Raw genomic sequence first — 19,292 nt, forward strand, 5'->3', positions numbered from 1 at the left:
TCCATACTATTTTCCGGCTTAAATCTCTTCCGAACAATTTTCAAATTAAAAATTGCAAACATTGACAAATTTGACAGATAAGTGAAACAAAAGATACGAAAAACCATTTACATAAAAGAGACACTTCTATTTTTAAACGTCGAATCGTATCGCTGTCTCTTTCTTCGCCTGAGCTATGACGAAAATTCGATTTTTTCCAGATTGTTAAAAAAAATAATTGAAAATGTAAATAATCGAGGTATTACTATTACTGCAATCAAGACATGTGGTAAGAGATTCCATGTGAAGAGATTACTTTCGAGTCATAATTGGTACATTTTCGAAAATCGAAACACACACGACGGCATTTTCATCTTATTTAGGTAAGACAAGACGCGGCACGTTCGTGACTGCGCTCGATGCAGACTAAATAACAGACGGCCCAATGAGGGATTTTCATTTATATTTTTTAATTTTAATTTTAACAATCTTAACTAGATGGCGTAAGGATAGACACTTCTAGATTTTCTATTGGTTCCTCACCGATCTGAAATTATTTGCAGGTTGGCATCACTGACTACATATGGGTTGTGTTTCCAAAAAATATCAGTGTACTGTCAAATGTGACATAAATCAAAATATCTTAAACCTAAGCGATCATTGGCCTAAGCGATTAGGCCAGTACACTAGTAATAGTTTAATTCAATTCAATTCAATTCAATTCATTTATTTCAGATTTTCATCCATAGTGTTAGTTACAACAATATGTCCATATTCTAGTGTTAGTAAAATTACATTACAAAATATTATTAAAAATTAAATATATGGGAACCGGGCTATTGGAGCATGGAGCTGCACCCAATGCTTCAACAACATGGAATCCCACCTGCTACCCAACACATTCAGGAGTCTGTTTGGACTGTTTTGCACACGCGACCAGAGCGAGGCACATCTCTTTCTAATAATTGTCTGAAAACAGTCTGTATGTGCCTCAGCGAACATAGATGAAGCGCTACAATAACGTGACAGACCAAACAGCATCCTGAATATGTTGTTGTACTGGACTTTGAGCGTACTATATGAGCGCTGCGTAAATCTGACCCATAGGCTACACGTGTAGAACGACTGACAATACGCTTTAAAGAGCGTTATTTTTGTGTCCCTGCTACATCGTGCGAACCTACGTGCCAGCATATTACCGCGCACACATAGCGCTCTACGCTCCCTCTCTATGTCCTCCGTATCTGATAGAGAGGCGGTGACCCAGTGACCCAGATATTTAACTCGGTCGACTATTCTCAGCTGCACACCGCCAAGAGTCACAGGAGGTACACTTCTGCGACTCCTGTCAGCGCCTGCATTAAAAACCATAAATTCGCTTTTATTAGCGTTATACCTGAGCCCATGTTCCACCGCATACTCTTCACAGACACGGAGAAGCCTGCGTAACGCACTGATCGATGGGCTCAACAGCACCATATCATCCGCATAACTTATATTATTGATACAGACGCCGTCAACGTGACATCCTATGTAGGTGCTGTTGAGCTCACCTATCAGCCGATTCATGTACAGGTTAAAGAGGCGGGGCGAGCTTATCCCCCCCTGTCTCGTCCCACACTCCAACCCGTACACCTCAGAAAACACTCCAGCCCATTTTACACTATTTTTCTGATGACCGTACCAGTACTGAAAGAGTCCAATCAGTTCCTTGGGCAGATTGGTTTCGTCGCCAAGTTTTTGCCACAATTTGTCATATGACATTAAATCGAATGCCTTCGACAGGTCCAGGAAGCAAGCGTATACCGGCGTTTTCCTGGATGTGTAGTACTGCACAGTCTGCTTAAGACAATAAATGGCACTTTCAGTGGACAGGCCCGGCTGGAACCCAAATTGAGAATCGTTTATATCTGTATGCAGTTCCAGCCTTTTGTCAAGCAGACTGTCCAGTACCTTGGCAGTCACAGTAGCCAGTGATATCGGCCTGTAATTGGACAGGTCGGAGGCATCCCCCGTCTTATTTTTTATAATAGGCACAACAACTGTAGACATCAACGTCTGCGGCAGATATTGATTTTTTAGCACTGAATCTAACCTTTACTTCCTCGTCGGCACTTGGGCCCCATAGCACTCCATTCCGCCGAGGAAGTAAAGAGGATATCTTGAAGCACTTTTGGAAAGCACTCGCTATTCCAGCAGGATCACAAATACCAGCCACAGACATTGGAAGGCTCGGCTTAGGATTCAACTTACTGGTATTTTTCCAAAATTTTGAGAATTTTTTTTCAGAATGATTTTTAGCTATTATGTCCATTTTAATTTGTAATGCATTATCTTGACAGTATTTTAATTTAGCCTTAAAATATTTTCTAGATTCGCACATATTTTTATAAACAAAACCATGTCTAGGTTTGCCCAGGGAAACCCAGAATTGAAACCATAGACGAGCCTCCTTATGAGCACTACTTACATGTCTATTCCACCCTGTTACATAATTCAGTTTCCTAAGTTTTTTCTCCCTATAACTATTCTCAGCAGACTCGCTTAAGGTACATACAATACTACTATAAAATCTGTCTAATATTAATCTGTGTTCAACGTTTGTACATATTTTGTCGGCACACATAGATAATTCAGCAGGAAAATCAATTAGTCTTAACCTATTATTACATAAATTATTATACTTTTTTATCTGATCACTATCTCTCTCACCCCATATTACTTTATTATTAATAAACGAGGGTGCCTCAATTTTGGTAATAAATTTGTTTATATTACACACTAATTTCAGCGGGAAGTGATCAGACCAAAAAACATTATACAATACAGAAATATCAACAATTGCGTCTCGAGCGGCACTAGTTACAATACAGTGATCGAGCCATCGCCTGCATCCAGTGGCGGATTAACGTATAAGCACTACAAGCACGTGCTTGGGGCCCCTGTTCTCCAGGGGCCTCCATCCTCTGCTGGCGTTTCATTTTATACCTACATTTTATGGAGATTCATCCACATGTCCGAAATCACAAGACGCGAGCGGTCCGGGACTTCCGGGAGTGACCCTTTATACACCCCCGCAGGGCCCTGCCCCCTCCGCGCCCGCACGTCGCGTCGCGCTGCGAGAGTCGAGAGACGAGACCGAGGTCCGAGTGAGTTAGTACTTAGTTGTCTTTGCATTTAATTGCAAATGATAGCGCCCATACGCTCGCTAGAGTATATTGTTCTGTGCCTGTACGCATATCGCACGTACTTATACTAACTTTACGGAGTGGCTTTGATTGAAACTACACGTCTTATCGTTACCTCACACAAAGTTATGGTAAGTTCTATTATAATATTTATTTTATGCTTTCACCATTGATTACGTACACGTATAAAGAATATTATCGGCCTTTTTCAACAATTCTAATTTTATGTTTCATAACTAAACTTCGAAAAGTACCACACTTTTCACAACTTTTTTTTAAATTTTTATTAAAACAATAAATTCACAAAAACTCCGGAATTCACCAAAAGAATACGAAAAAGTATGGAACCTCTTGAACATATCTAAACTTGGAAGTATAATATTATATTATCATAAACGTTCTAAATAAAAAAAATTGCTATTTTGTCGGTAAAAGATATTTAAACGTGATTAAGTTGTCGTACTGACGACAAAACAACGTTCGTTTCGTATAACACTTAGCTTCAACCAACTCACTCCAACTAACCATAAAACGGTCGCGAAAAAAAAATCTGCTGTTGCACATTTGTTGGCCATATTTCTGTTTAATGAAAGTTTATTGTAGGGTCGACCGTGTTTTAAGTCATGAAGCCGCTATTCGCTATTGAATACTTACAAAGCTTTTTAGCGTTATTAAACGTTTATGAATAATACTTTTAGGGATTCTCATTTTAGCAAGATAATAAACGATTTTATAACTTCACAGTGAAATATCTCGGAAAGTATGAGACCTACGACATTTTTCAAAGAGTTATCGTTGTTTTAAATAATATTTTCTATCGATTGCCGATTGGCCTAGGTATCGACTGACCTGTACACCAAAAAATGACATTTCATGTACTTCCAAGTTTAGGTATGTTTGGCTTCATACAAAAAGATTCGATGTCTTTGGCACTTTGTTTATTACTTTGTAATAATCTACACTGCCTACGCACATGCAATAAAAGCCCAGGTATTGTATTTTTTTTAATTATATGTAATTTATTTCAGGTTGGTACGCAAGCACCGTACGTATGCAGAAGGTGATAATTGTTATTGACGCTAATCATCAACATTAAAAATGAAACGCCATTATCTCAGTGGCGCACAAAAACGCAAACAGACAGAACTGAAGAAGAAAAAAACAGATGCACTTCCAAAATTGACATCGTTTTTTTCGAGCAATCTGTTAGAATCTGACAAAGATAATTATGTATGTCAAGAATCCCAATCTTTATCATCTGTTACAACAAAAATTGATAAAAACAGTTCTACAGGCACCTCTGATGATCATTTTGATGACGATGAAATAAATGGCGAAATTAAAACACCTATTTCTGTTCCCGATAAATCTGAATCTGTTATTGTTGCGATTTCTGTAGTTTCAGAAATTGAACTCGTCAATTCTAATAAAAAGACAGATGCTGGGCTGTGGACGGAATTCTCTGAGGAAGATATTTGCTATTGGATTGACCACGGTCCAGAAAATTGTCAGCACCATCAGGGCCCATTTCATGAATCGCGCCGTACATATGCTTGTGGTAAAAGTGTCCGTTTTTGCACACCACGACTATTTTTCGGTAAAAAAGCCAACGGTGAAACATATAAACGGGAATGGTTACTGTATTCAAAAACAAAAGGATCTTTGTATTGCTTTGTTTGCAAATTGTTTGGTAACAAATTTATCACCATAGCGCCGAGCCAATTTGCAGCTGACGGATTTAGTGATTGGCGAAACGTAATTGCAATTGACCACCATGAAAATAGTTCAGCTCATAAGGACTTTATGCTAACTTATTTGAGTCGAAGACAAGGTCTAGGGATCACCAGAAATCTAGAGACGCAAGTGAAAGAAGAAAGAAAATATTGGCAAAATGTATTGCAACGAGTTATTGCAGTTATACAAACGCTTGCAGAACGTGGTTTGGCCTTTAGGGGACATGATGAGTCTTTTGGATCTATACATAATGGGAATTTTCTGGGTTTACTTGAACTTGTGGCTCAATTTGATCCATTTTTAGCAAGCCATATTACAAGATATGGAAATAAAGGGAAAGGCAACCCATCATATCTATGGAAAACAGTATGCGACGAGCTTATCGATTTAATGAGTGGTAAAGTTCACAAAGTAATTGTAGAAGAAATACAATCAGCTGGGTACTTCAGCCTCTCAGTGGACTCCACGCCTGACCTATCACATACGGACCAACTAAGTATTATTTTGAGATACGTATCGCCGTCTGATGGTATGCCCGTGGAACGATTTCTTACGTTTTTAAATTTAAAAAGTCATACGGGAGAAGAGATGGCAAATATAGTACTCAGTTATCTAGAGGGTTGCAAAATAGATATTGCAAAGTGTAGAGGACAATCATATGACAATGCTGCTAATATGTCAGGACGATACAAAGGGATGCAGCAAAAAATTTTAGAGCATAATAAATATGCTATATTTATACCATGCGCTGCACATACTCTAAATTTGATTGGTCGCAGTGCTGTTGATTGTTGTACGATCGCAGTGAATTTTTTTTCAATTGTGCAGTTGTTATACTCTTTTTTTTCGGCTTCTACTCACCGGTGGGCAGTTTTAAAAAAAATAATAGGCAACGATAGCGTTCTGAAGTCGCTATCGGACACTCGTTGGGAAGCGCACGCTGTAGCTACGAGTGCAATATTACAATCCTATTCGAAAATTTTGGATGCTTTACTTGAAATTGCTGAGGACACAAACCAAAAAGGGGAGACCAGGCTTGAATCACAAAATATTTCAAACAAAATGCAAGAGTTTGAGTTTATATTTATGCTCACTTTGTGGAATGATATTCTACAAGTTTTTCATCGCACCAGTAAGGGGCTTCAAGAAGAAGGATTAGACCTTAAAACGTGTGCCAATTTGTATCATTCTTTATCGGGCCATCTCGTTGAAATGAGGAATCAATTTGAAAAATTTGAAGGCGAGGCAAGAAAAATGTTTCCTAATGGCGAATATAAGGAAACTCGAAGACGAACTAGGAAGAAACAAGTCAATGATGGAAATGCAGAAGATCTTGATTGGAATCCTAGAGACAAATTCCGCATTGAGACTTTCAATGTAATAATTGACACACTTAATGCTCAAATGCAAAGAAGAGGTGATGTATACCACGAAGTTTCACAAAAGTTTTCATTTCTTGCGGATCTAAATAAGCCATGTTCAGAATATGAAAAAGATATCCAAATGCTCTTACAAGCTTACCCAGAAGACTTCAATGAAAATTTCCTCGGCGAATTTAATCATTTTCGTAAATATGTTCGAATAAAATATGAATCTTCAGAAACAAAGGTCACCCATTCCAATCTATATGAAATGATTATTAAAGATAAAGTAAAGTGCGTTTTCCCAAATATAGAAGTGGCATTTAGAATCTTTCACAGCTTAATGATCACTAACTGCTCTGCTGAACGATCTTTCTCACAACTGAAAAGATTAAAAAATCCGCAAAGAACAAAAATCCGTCAGGACAAACTTAATTCTTTAGCATTAATGTGTATTGATGCAGACATACTTCGTCAGATAAATTTCGACGATGTAATCTCGGAGTTTGCTCTGAATAAGGAAAGGAAAAAAATGTTTTAAGTTTTAAATTATACATACTACACATATTTTTAAGTTTTAAATTATACCTATTATACACTTTTTAATTTTGATGGACTTTCATTTTATACTTTATACCCACCAAATTTAAGCAATAGAGGGCCTACACAGGCTCTGTGCTTAGGGCCTCGGAAACGGTTAATCCGCCACTGCCTGCATCCGTGAGCTTCGCTCACAAATGTATAGGTGTCACTAGGTAACATATCCAAGTCAACGCAAGTCCACAGTTGTTCTGAACAGAAGTTAGAAAGTTCATGCGAAAACAACTCACCGGGGTGGGCGTTAAAGTCTCCAAGAACAAACACATATTCGCTGTTGCACGTGTCGATCAGAGCACTTATCTCACCTAGGCATTCCGCAAACAAGGGGAGGTTGTCGACGTCGTCCGTAGGCATATATACAGAAATCACTAACACTGAACTGTTGTTACTGAGATGAATTTTAATAGCACATAGACGAACACTATGACAATCAACTATGGAAACATTGGGGAACGCCGACTTTCTCCACAGCAATGCCACACCTCCGTGTGGTCTGCCCCGTAGCACTCCACTGGATGTATCCACAGCAGATTTCCCATAAAATGCAAAGCTATGATGTATATTCCCGAGAAGAGGTATATCTTGCGGTAGTAGCCATGTTTCTTGTAGCGCCAAAATATCAGCTTCAACGCATAGGCCCTTCACACAGTTCATTGAGCGACTCACATTTTTACAATTAAAACTAATTATTGTAGTAGTGGTCATATCCATAAATTCTAATTATTGATTTTCTTGACTCCGAGTCTTCGATTAAAATCTATGAAGCGGCGAAAAGAAATTCCTTCCGGCCAAAAATCACTTTGCATAAACAAAGATACCTTGCTTCTGGGTACGAATACTTTATAGGCATTATATTCCTTTTCAACCTTCATATTCATTTTCTCCAACCTAACATCCATTTCAGATTTTTTTCGTATGTAACTATGAATATCATCTTCGGTTACATCCTTGGCAATGTGATAGATATATATAGGTATCATAGTGTCCGAGGCCTTGAAATTTACATTTGCTTCCACCAAAGCTTTGCCCTTAGTACCGATAAAACGATTCTTGTGTTTCTTTCTTTGTACCAAAGTCCAATTTTGATCCTTTAAAGTGTCTGCATACGACTTGACCATAATATTTTTATTACATTCATTACGGTTTTGTAATGTCGCGGGCGCCGGCGCGCGCGCTTCGCTTGTCGTGTGATTGGGTAAATACTCGGGCAGGTTGCCATCGGAAATCATATGGCGGTCGCTAACCGGTTCGGACGTTATCAGCTGTGCGGCCGATACATTCACGGCCGTTTCCAAGGTCGGGGCAACACCTGATTTGTTTTTCGCACTACCCTCAAGTAAGAACACTTTTTGTGGATTCCCGATATTGTCATCTTTTTGCATCTTTGGTGAATAATAGCTACCTGACATAGTTTTTACATCCCTATAATTATTCACTGGCGGCAATCCCATAGGACCACTATTACATTCTAAATCGTCAAATTTACTGGCCCCTCTCTTTGAGTTAATATATCCAGTAAAATTGTTATTTACTAAAGATGATTCCATTATGTTCTTAAGATCGTTTTGAAGCAATTCCAACTCCTTTTTTGTTGCATAGATATCAGCAAATCTATTTATCTCCTCTCGCATCAACACTTGGTTTTTGAGTATCTGCGTAACATCCACATGGTCGAACAAGACGGGTGGGAGTTTTTGTAAATCTCTCGCCACAAATATCGGTAGGTTCTCAGGATCGTATTCTTTTAAAGTAGAAATGACATCATCAATTTCACGACTCTTTTTTCCATCGCGCCTACGAGATTTCATAGTTTTCGACAACGACTCGTACAGCAGCCGTTTTGCGTTGCTTATGTCACTTTCCGAAAAGGCAGTTACACAAATACGACTAATGCTTTCTTCATCCATTATGTCGATTTTATTGCAGATAAAAGCAAGCACTTCGTTAATCACTATGTTGCACGTAGAACATTTCACTAGATTAGACATTTTAACGTTTATGTCACGTGTCGTCAATGGTAGCCGCCCCGCTTGACGCACATTTCAGCTGCTAAAGTGTTATAAAGGCTGTTATTTTTAATGTTGTAATCTCGTACTATGGCCTTTCGAGTTACTTGCTATTAGATTCACTAGATAGTTCATCAGAAGATCATTTGGATTGTAATTTTGATGCGCGCATTGTTGCATATTGTTGCAAAAACAGAACGATGTGGATTGAAGATATTTGATTGAAAATATAGGCTCTGGGAAACAGACTGCCTGCAGTACCTGCTGTGAAGTGCTGTGCTAAGGTGGCAAGTGGCAACACTGTGTGTATCTGTCTATCATACACATATAATATAATCACAGAAATTTTTGAACACCCTATGAAGAGAAGAGATGTATCGTAATATACAGAAATATATTGAGATGTATTGAGATGTATTTAGATGTATCAAAATATAAATGTATATTTTCATATAACTCGGTATCTTAAGATACGAAGATGTAAAAATATACATTATAGCTGCGGTCTCCTGACGATTTCTATAGAAAGATGTATTGAGATGTATCGAGATATATTGTGCTATAATATACATCTTTACCTGCTCTGTGTGTGACAAGCTTAAGTGTTTAGTGACTACTGAGTACTGACTAGTACGGTTTTTATGTACCAATGGTCATTACTGCGAGATTCAGCGACACTAATAAAATAATATTTGTCACTGTCAACTGTCAAGAGACATTTGACAATTTCGCATAACCATAAAATAAATTATTAAAATATTTTTGTATTGAATTTGAATTTGATGAAAACAAATAAAAAATATAATACGACACATTTAAAATCCATATAAGTGTAATACAGAATAATAATAAGTAGGTTTTTATACTTATTATTAGCGGCATAAAAATGTTAGTTACTCCTACTATTTTCAAAACAAATCGGCGACTGCTGAGGCTTCTACTAAGATATCAGCATAAATTAAAGAAGCCTATTGATGAAAAACCCTCAAGCCCCATATCTCAAGAAGTCAAAAACTATTTGGAAAGTTCGGAAGATTATAAGGAGATTTTGGACAAAATACCAAAACACCTTTTGAAAAAGTATAAAGCCCCTGAAACAATGTATTTAATAAACAAAAAAACAGCAGCACAGATAGTTAGCAATATAAATAATAAGATAGAGAAAAATTCTCCCATTGTAGAAGTAAATCCAGGTTTTGGCTACCTGACTAAAGAGTTATTGAGTGCACACAACAATAACTTATTTCTGTATGAGGTTTCAAATCACTTTACTAAAGGACTTGAGGTTAGTATAAACTTTGTCTGTACTAATTTTACAAAAAGGAAGGATTACTTAGTTTGTTTTCTTCAAGTACTTGTAGTATATGGAGGCATTGATATAGAGCAGACCATTTAGGATATAGGCTTTGGTTATATAATACCTCTATCATATGAATCGCAGACACAATAAATATTCAATTGTTATGCGGCTCCCAGGTGCCGCTTGGGAGTTGATGGGATAATTGGAAATGAATGTTTACTTTATTAACATAAGTACAGCAGCAGCTTAAAACAAACATTAACAATATCTAAGTTCAAATCCTATGTTCACCCACGGAGGTTCATAAAAATCTAGGCATACCCACCATAAAAGAGGTGATTTATTTTTTATTTATAGCCTTTATTTTCAGACTTGTTGGATTTTTCTTTCAGCTTAACCTGCTAGAGTCTTAACCCGCTGACTCTAGCGGGTCAGTAGTACCATATACTCGGTCTGTTTGCCCTTTGGCAAAGGCCTCCCCCATTTCTTTCCATTCTGTTCTGTTTAGCACTGTCCTTGTCCAAGTTTTTCCTGCTGTCATTCTTATTTCATCTTCCCACCTCCGGAACTGCCTTCCTCTATTTCTTTTACCATTTCTTGGGTACCAGTACACTATGTTTTTGGTCCATTTTTCAGTGTCTCCTATTATGTGACCAGTTCACTTCCATTTTAATGAAGAGCAGATACTGAGGTCCGAAGAAAAATACAAAAAAAGGCTGGAGGTCCACCCGAATGCTTTAGCTTCTGGCCTTGAAAGTCGTAATTATAACAAAAGGAAGGATATATTTTAAATGAAAGAACAATATAATATAGTGAACCATGAGTAAATAGGCTATCTACAGTGGTAGAAGCACTCTACCTGCCATGCATAGTACATCCCACCTACTTATAGTTAAATACTGATTACAGATTAGAAGAAAAAGAAAAAAAATCCTATGTTTACTTGAATTTTTTTTACAGGAAATTCAAGCCAGCCACCCTGAAAGAGTGTCATTTAAGTTGGATGATTTCTTTGGAATGTGGAAACTAGCATTTCAGGACAAAATGGATGATGGAAATAGAATCAGCGACCTCCTGGGAGACTTGGCTACAGATGATAAGGGTACAATAGCAGTGTAATCTTTAATGAGATTGATAATGGGAATTATTTTAAGTATCTGTTAAATGTTTATTCTATTTGTTATATAATTTAAACCAAAGTAGTGTCATTATAAATTTTTAACCGAGTTTAGTAAAATATATACAGTGCGAAGAACCTAGGCACTTACATTTTTATTTAAACTGACCATTCTATACTAGTAAAGTGGGATAATGATACAGGTGTAAATTTAAATAATACCTAAAATTCATGTGTTATTTTTAGGGTTCCGTATCCAAAGGGTAAAAACGGGACCCTATTACTGAGACTTCGATGTCTGTCTGTCTAGGCCGTATCTCAAGAACCGCTATAGCTAGACTTCTGAAATCTTCACAGATTGGGTATTTCTGTTGCCGCTATAGCAACAAATACTAAAAAAAAATATTTAAGAGGGCGACTAACCCCAAAAATCAAACATCATCCTTCTCTCTTCATACTACGCCCGTCTTTCAGGTGAAAAAGAACGACGCGGATTTTTATCCAAATTAGTTTTTTCTCAATAATTCGATAAATATACAACATTTTAAAAATCCGCTAGGTCGATCTCTCAATGATAGAATTTTATACAATGTGTTAAAATATTAACTTAGTTCAATGCACGGTTATGGCAATAAATGAAAAATTCGTGAAAATTAGATGCATCTTTGTGATTTTTTTTCTATCGAGAATTTTAAGATATCGTGTTTTTGCTCAGATTGAATTCTCGGAAATATAATGTAGTGTCTAATTTTAGAAAATAAAACAATTCGGGGCTTATTTTCAAGTATAAAAATGAATTATAAAATCGATACTTTAGGGTTAGTCGCCCCCTTAAGGTGGAGTCCCATACAACAAACATGATTTTTTTGGCCTTTTTTGCTGGCAATGAATACTGGCAATAGGTAGGCACTTGAAATATGTAATCACAAAATCCTTAATTACACAATACATATAAATAATATTGGAGTGTCTGTAATATTAAAAGAACCCTTTTTTACTATATGCATATGAATCTATATACGATACATACACCAAAACAACATTTTTTAAAAATTATGTCTGTATTTTTTTAAAAATTATGTCTGTCTGTTTGTTCCGGCTAATCTCTGAAACGGCTGGAGCTATTTTGCCGGGACTTTTTTGGTAGATAGCTGATGTAGTATGGTGTAACTACTTTTTAACCGACTTGCAAAAAGGTGGAGGTTATATTTTACTTTTTTCATATTTGTTTGCGGACTATCCATATTTGTTATTTTATTATACTATATGTTGATGCGGACGAAGTCGCGGACAACAGCTAGTTAATAATAAAATTTGAATAAAATAAATATCCCATACAAAAACACTGTTTTTGCCAACTTTAACGGTATGGAACCTTTCTTGCGCGAGTCCGACGCGCACTTGACCGATTTTTTCATTTACACAATGAGTAAGCCTTAGTAAAACCAATAATTTATATTTTCAGATAGAAAGTTGAGTATTGTGGGCGCGATGCCAAGTCTGTCGTTTGTGAAGCATTTGATCAACACAATAGTGTTCCACAACACCACAAGTCAGCTTGGCAAACCTGACCTGTTTATTGTGATGCCAGGACAACATTACGAGGTAATTAATCTGTAGTCTATACTAATATTATAAAGCGGAAGAGTTTGTTTGTTTGAAAGCGCTAATCTCAAGAACTACTGGTCCGATTAGAAAAATTATCTCAGTGTGAGATAGCCCATTTATCGAGGAAGGATATAGGCTATATTTTATCACGCTAAGACTAATAGGAGCGAAGAAATAGAGGAAAATGTGAAAAAAAACGGGGAAAAAATCACATACTAGTAAAATTAATTTTAATATATAAACTTTCAATTGGGGAATATAAGTTTGGAGACTAATGTTAAACTTAATAAATTAAATTAATTAAACTTAATATTTACTTTTTTTCCAATAAAGTTTTTATTTGTTAGATATATTTGCTGTGTGCTAAATCAATTTTGATAAGGTAAAGAAATACAATAATGACATAAGCAAATTTTTGCCTGTAGTTATGTTAGCAGTTTTTCTCAAAATAAATTAATAATAGTTTTTATCTTTTTCAGTTTCTGACAGATGCGACAATACAACTGAGTAAACATAAGTCAGTGCCAGCTCTGTTCCAACTTCTGTTTGACTTCACAGTGCTGGACAAAGTACCCAAGGTGCATTTCCTGCCGTGGACACACAGTACAGCTACAAAAAAATCAAATGTGGTATGTTTCTACTATATACTTTGTAGCAATATCTACCCCTTTACTGTGATCCACTCTGTATACAGATGTTTCAGTGAGACAATATTTACCTCTCTCTGTTGAGTTTGAAAGGCCGATTATATATGAAACAGCAGTAGGCGACACTACACGGCCGAATACTCTTTATGTGAAATTGTATGAGCTTAGCCACAATAAGGAGCAACGGAACTACACAAAGTGTGAAGTGGACCCTGAAGTATCGCGTCGCTCCACTGCAGCCTATAATCATAGTCTTTATTTGAAATAATATGGTGTGTACATTAAGATGATACAATATGATATAAGTGTCTCACATGTTATTAATCGACGTGCAAATATTTAATGACCATGTTGTCAAGTTAATATCAAATTTACTGAATTTATATCATTCTTAGTTAAAATTAAGTCAAGGTATCATAATTAATAATTGTTAATTCCATCGAGCCGGTTCGATGCGAGCCTTCGAGTTGTGAATTTTGCGGTCCACACAGTAATTATTACTCGATTTGGCGTAAAACTATCGAAAAAAAACCGTATGTGAGTACCTACTTAGCAATAAAGTTATTATTATATTATAAATATTATAATAAAGATATTAGTTAAAATACTTACATATAAGTCAGTATTTAAATGTAAATTTATTACATCGTCATATTTTAATAGTTAATGGAATTAAATAAAAATGTTATTTTGGTCGGCCAAATTACAATTAATTAAAATAGGTTAATTATATTAAATGTCAAAAGGAATTGAAAATTACCGAAGTACATATACATAATAAACAATAATTACACAAGAAATTCTGAATTATCAATTAATAATAGCAGGGACACAATTTTTAACCTAAACAAAACATTTTTTCATTTTGTCTTTGTTCAAAGTGTCGCTCACTGCCGCACTCAGAGTGAAACATCATCAATTACTTAAATTGTACTTAATTTAAAATGTTGACATTAGCCCAACACATTATCTGGCAAACTCTTCATTTAATTGAAGGTTAATAAATAATAGTAATGACAGAGTAGACAGAATGATATATAATAATGAAATGTCTCTGAGTACGGCGCGTTATCGCCTTAAGGCGGGGATTAATCTCAATCCAAAACTATAACTTTGCACACAACCAAAGACCAAGCGTATACGCATCGCAATAAGATTCATTTTAGCTTAGCATAAAACTGAAGTCACTCGAGCGGATTTTCTCTATTTTTCATGTTTTTTTAAAATATCTTTGGAAATAAACTAAGAAACAAAATTGTTCGGTTAAAGAATTTTTAGTATAGATTTACTAACAATTTATTCAAATAAAATGTATAATTATCCTAGTTAATACTTATATTTCGATGAAATAGATTTTTATCGGAGGTGAGTTTGTAAATTAATTACAGCCAAAGTATTAAGTTTTATTAAAATGTTTATGGTTTAAGGTATTTAAATATTGTGCTTTATACCTCATATTTTTTAAAACTTCGTTATTATATTGGAACTAGATAAACCGGAAGTCGCGGAATAACAAATTGGGGTTTATCCTCGCCTTAAGAGTCCGGGTGCCATCGAAATTCTCATACAAACGTAATACCAAGATCATTTCCCATACGAGAATATCCATTCTCCATACTAATATTATAAATGCGAAAGTGTGTCTGTCTGTCTGTCTGTTACCTCTTCACGCCCAAACCGCTGAACCGATTTTGCTGAAATTTGGCATGAAGATACTTTGAGAACCGGGAAAGGACATATGATACTTTTATCCTGGAAAAATTCCCGGTTCCCGCGCGATAAACGAGTTTTGGCGCAACGTATGGTAAATATTCTCGTATAAGAAATGATCTTGGTATTACGTTTGTATGAGAATTTCTATGGCACCCGGACTCTCGAACTTTTTGTAAAATCTCCTTTAAGTAGCGATGAAAAATTTTCAGATAGACGAGAATTGCATGTATCTCGTGAATATAAAGCTGAAGGACACCCTGCCCTGCCCGCCGCACCACCTGCCGCTGCTGTGGTACTTCTTCAAGCCGCACACCTTCTCCAATTCTACCAGAGTTATACCGAAACTCGAGTAAGTGTTCATTGATTACGGCTGTGCAAGCATGTATGTACGAAACATCTTTCAAAATCACCTTAATCTATCTTTATTAATAAAAAATATTTAAATCCAGATTCCAGAGTAAGACATACTATTGGTCAAAAATTTGCTAAAAATTATAATATCGAGCAAAAAATTGCAAAAAAATCACGTTTGTTGTATGGGAGAACCCCTTAAATATTTAATTTATTTTGTTTTTACTTTTTAGTATTTGTTGTTATAGCGGCAACAGATATACACAATCTGTGAAAATTCAGAAGTCTAGCTATAGTGGTTCTCGAGTTACAGCCTAGAGACACACAGACAGACAGAAGGACAGACATCGAAGTCTTAGTAATAGGGTCCAGTTTTTACCCTTTGGGTACAGAACCCTAAAAAAGAAGTAATTGAAAAAAGTTAATTACTTGTGCAGTTATAACAAAACGAAAATATTTATTTTTATGCACGTCGCTACGTTGGTTACGTTGTGCAATTTTGATGAACTGTCAAATGTGACCTATTAAAATGCCCCGACTATAACTCTAATGGCTCATTTTCATTGGTCGTTAACTCGTTCGTTATATAGCATGCGGGCAGTCCCCGCAGCCGAGATAACGACCAATGAAAGTTACAAGTCGATACGTGTTCGTTACACCGCCTGCGGGGATTGCCCGCATGCTTTATACCGACCGTGATATCGACCAATGAAATTCATCGGTCGATATACAGCTTGCGGGACGCGAATTGCCACGTTTCCGACAGTTCCCAATGGCCGCCATACTACTGCAAAGGAGATTTTTTTTTATTTGTACCACCACCCTGAAACTTTGTTAACAGTTCCCTGTATGATCATAAATAGAAGTCTGATAATGCCATACCTGTGGGAGGTCGTGAATATGAACAATATTTTTTCAAAATCCTAAGATTTCATTCGTAATTCGAACGTTTTGTAACAGTATGGCACTAATTTTTCTGTGAGTTTGAGGTTTAACAAAATATATAAATACAAAGTTTCAAACACCTAGGTGGCGGCAATCTTATCAAAGCAGATGTTATATTGTATAATATTCTGCGGCTTCAGTGACGCCAATAGTTTCTTCTTCAATAAATCACAGATAGTCAAAATTGCTCCGCGTAACATCAATCGTTGTTCCATGGCAAGAACGTCTGTAACTGGCGACGAACACAGAGGTTCTGCCCTGCGGGCCCTATCGACTAATGAAAACGGTTCCTCCAATGCGGGCCCTGTGGCACGCGTTCCAGAAATCTCCCGCATCCCGCATGCGGGCCCTATCGACTAATTGAAAACGGTTCCCAGAATGCGGGCCCTGTGGCATGCGTTTCAGTAATCTCCCGCACCCCGCATGCGGCCCCCCCTATCGACCAATGAAAATGAGCCATAAGGACAAATAGAAACAAATGAGTAATGGAGCGGCACCGCCGCGACGGTGTGTGTAAACGCCTTAGTAAATCCCTATTGACTTTTAGTCCCAATTTCACCAACGTCTGTTAGTGTTAACAGCTTGTTAAAATGTCATGTCTTCTCTTTCATTTATATGAAAATTTTAAAAACGAAACTCGAAAGAGGTAACGTGATATTAATTCGAACATTAACTTTAACAGTCGTTGGGGGCGAAACTGGGGCTTGTAATGTTTTTATTACAGACAATGGATCCCGGGCTGCGGCGTGCGGCTGATCACGGGCCAGGAGCCCCCCGCCGACCTCACCCCCGCGCCCGCGCCCCTCCCCCACATGAATATCTTCACGCAGTTCAGTGACCTCACGCTGCACCATAAACTGACAGTGTTCAGGAGGTTTGTATAGTTTTTTTGCTATCTAATAGACTGAAATAATTCCGTTTGAAAAAACACAAACGTACGCGCACGGAAGAAGGTACAGACGCACACGCATGCGAAAACCATCGGTTGGAGTAGACAACACAAACATACGCGCACGTGTGAAAGGTACATGGATAGAAATGAGTGAAGACCTAGAAAATGAGAAAGAGACTAAGAAAACATATTTTTTTGTGGGGGCGGTTTTTTCTTGACTCGAATAAACTTGCGGTCGACATCAACCACCTCGCTAAAGCTCTGGTTTCCGTCTTCGTCTCCGTTTCCGTCATGCAGCGGCCGCAATACAGCGGTGAATGACGTCACTAGAACGTCGTCCATGTAAAGCGGTATGGCGCGGTTTCCTAGAGAGCAGACACAGACACCGTTCTCTATAGGAAACCGCGCCATACCGCAAAAGAGTGGCCAGACCAGGCAGACTCTTATTTTTTCGAATTGCTCCCGATAAGTACTTCCCGCTGCGCCCCAGAGATGTTTTCCAATGTAGAAAAAAATATATCCACAGCCGAACATAATATATAACCTTCTCCTTTTTGAAAAAACCATCCATCCATCCATCAGTAAAAAAACAAGGGTGCAGTTATATAAGTTCGCACAGGGCGCAAAAAAGGCTATTTACGACACTGTTCCCGTGTCATGTAACTTTTCAATATCAGACAAATATACCGCAAATCTTGTATTTCAAAATCTTTTCTTTTTGTGTTTGTAGTTTACTTTGTTTTTTAATGTTAAATATATTTTTATGTATTTAAGTTTAGTGTGGTGTGAATGTGTGTTGAATAAATGTTTTATTATTATTATTATACTGATACTATGCGTTAGTAATTTAGCTAGTCAGGTACCATTGAAGAAATTGATTCATAATTTCATAGGCATTTGATAGACCCACGTCATTTGATCGGATCATATCAATTTAATGTTAATTGTGATCTGTCTGGCTGGGTTTGACACAACGCGACCAATTTACGTTGGTCCGCCATCTGCCTATGAATCAACTGCTCTGAAAGTAGTATAGTGCAGTGTTTCCCAATCTTGTCGGGACCGCGACCCATCTACAAGAAAGTTTAAAGTTCGTGGCCCACCTTGTCATGAAGACAATAAAGCAGCGATATGTTGCTGCCGCAGCAGTTACCCGTTAATTCTCATCGTAGTTCACCACCATATTATCATCATCGTCAGCCTTACTTACAATTACCTACATTTGCGTTCGAATGCCCCGCCCCCGTCCCGCACGCACCCACGACGACGAACGAACGAGTAAAATGACAATCGAACGAGTACGACAATCGTTTATCGTCCTATAGTTTCAGGGCCCACCCAAATTACCTATTTACAGTATTTCCCACTTTGTAAATAGGTCGCGACCGTACGTTAATAGTGTTTAACGTACCGTATTGTTTAGATTCGTGTCGTGGCCGGAGTTCGAGCAGTGCGGGTTCCGGTCGGCGATGGAGAACAGCCTGCCCAAGTTCGCCACGCAGCTCGACGACGAGCGCGCGCCGCATCTAGACGACGTCGACGAAGAGTTAGACGACGTGTGATGGTGTCGGCAGTCGAGGTGGAAGCCATATTGACGTCATCGATGCGAAATTAAATAACGCTGGTGCTGATATATTATCGTAATGGCTGCGCTGCAATATATGTAATATGTAGATAATTTTAGTATTTAGTTCGTAGGTATTTAGTATAGATTATCATAAAATATTATGTATGTAAATCTTCGCAGCGTTGACGCTGTGACCACGAAGCAATGTGGCTTCGCTCCATGTTTTTAAAATCGTTAAAACTATTTTGTACGTGTAAATAAACATTAGCTACAAAAAGTTTTTT

General features: G+C 37.3%; 1 protein-coding gene across 1 annotated transcript; it reads left to right on the forward strand.

Moving 5' to 3' along the window:
* Positions 1 to 9,673: 9,673 nt before the first annotated feature.
* On the forward strand, positions 9,674 to 19,285 carry LOC121726555 (dimethyladenosine transferase 2, mitochondrial). The gene is made up of 7 exons (XM_042113958.1): positions 9,674 to 10,153; positions 11,129 to 11,270; positions 12,751 to 12,890; positions 13,373 to 13,522; positions 15,463 to 15,602; positions 17,274 to 17,423; positions 18,865 to 19,285. The coding sequence occupies exons 1-7, from the start codon at positions 9,755 to 9,757 to the stop codon at positions 19,001 to 19,003; spliced, it is 1,260 nt and encodes a 419-aa protein (XP_041969892.1). The 5' UTR covers positions 9,674 to 9,754; the 3' UTR covers positions 19,004 to 19,285.
* Positions 19,286 to 19,292: the final 7 nt, after the last annotated feature.

This window comes from Aricia agestis, chromosome 4 (genome assembly GCF_905147365.1).
Source record: "Aricia agestis chromosome 4, ilAriAges1.1, whole genome shotgun sequence".
In the NCBI taxonomy this organism is placed as follows: Eukaryota; Metazoa; Arthropoda; class Insecta; order Lepidoptera; family Lycaenidae; genus Aricia; species Aricia agestis.

Coding starts and splice junctions, on each gene's coding strand:
- LOC121726555 (XM_042113958.1), top strand. CDS start 9,755: ATGTTAGTTACTCCTACTATTTTCAAAACAAATCGGCGACTGCTGAGG. Junction 10,154..11,128: donor ACTTTACTAAAGGACTTGAG/GTTAGTATAAAC, acceptor TTTTTTTTACAG/GAAATTCAAGCCAGCCACCC. Junction 15,603..17,273: donor AGAGTTATACCGAAACTCGA/GTAAGTGTTCAT, acceptor TTTTTATTACAG/ACAATGGATCCCGGGCTGCG.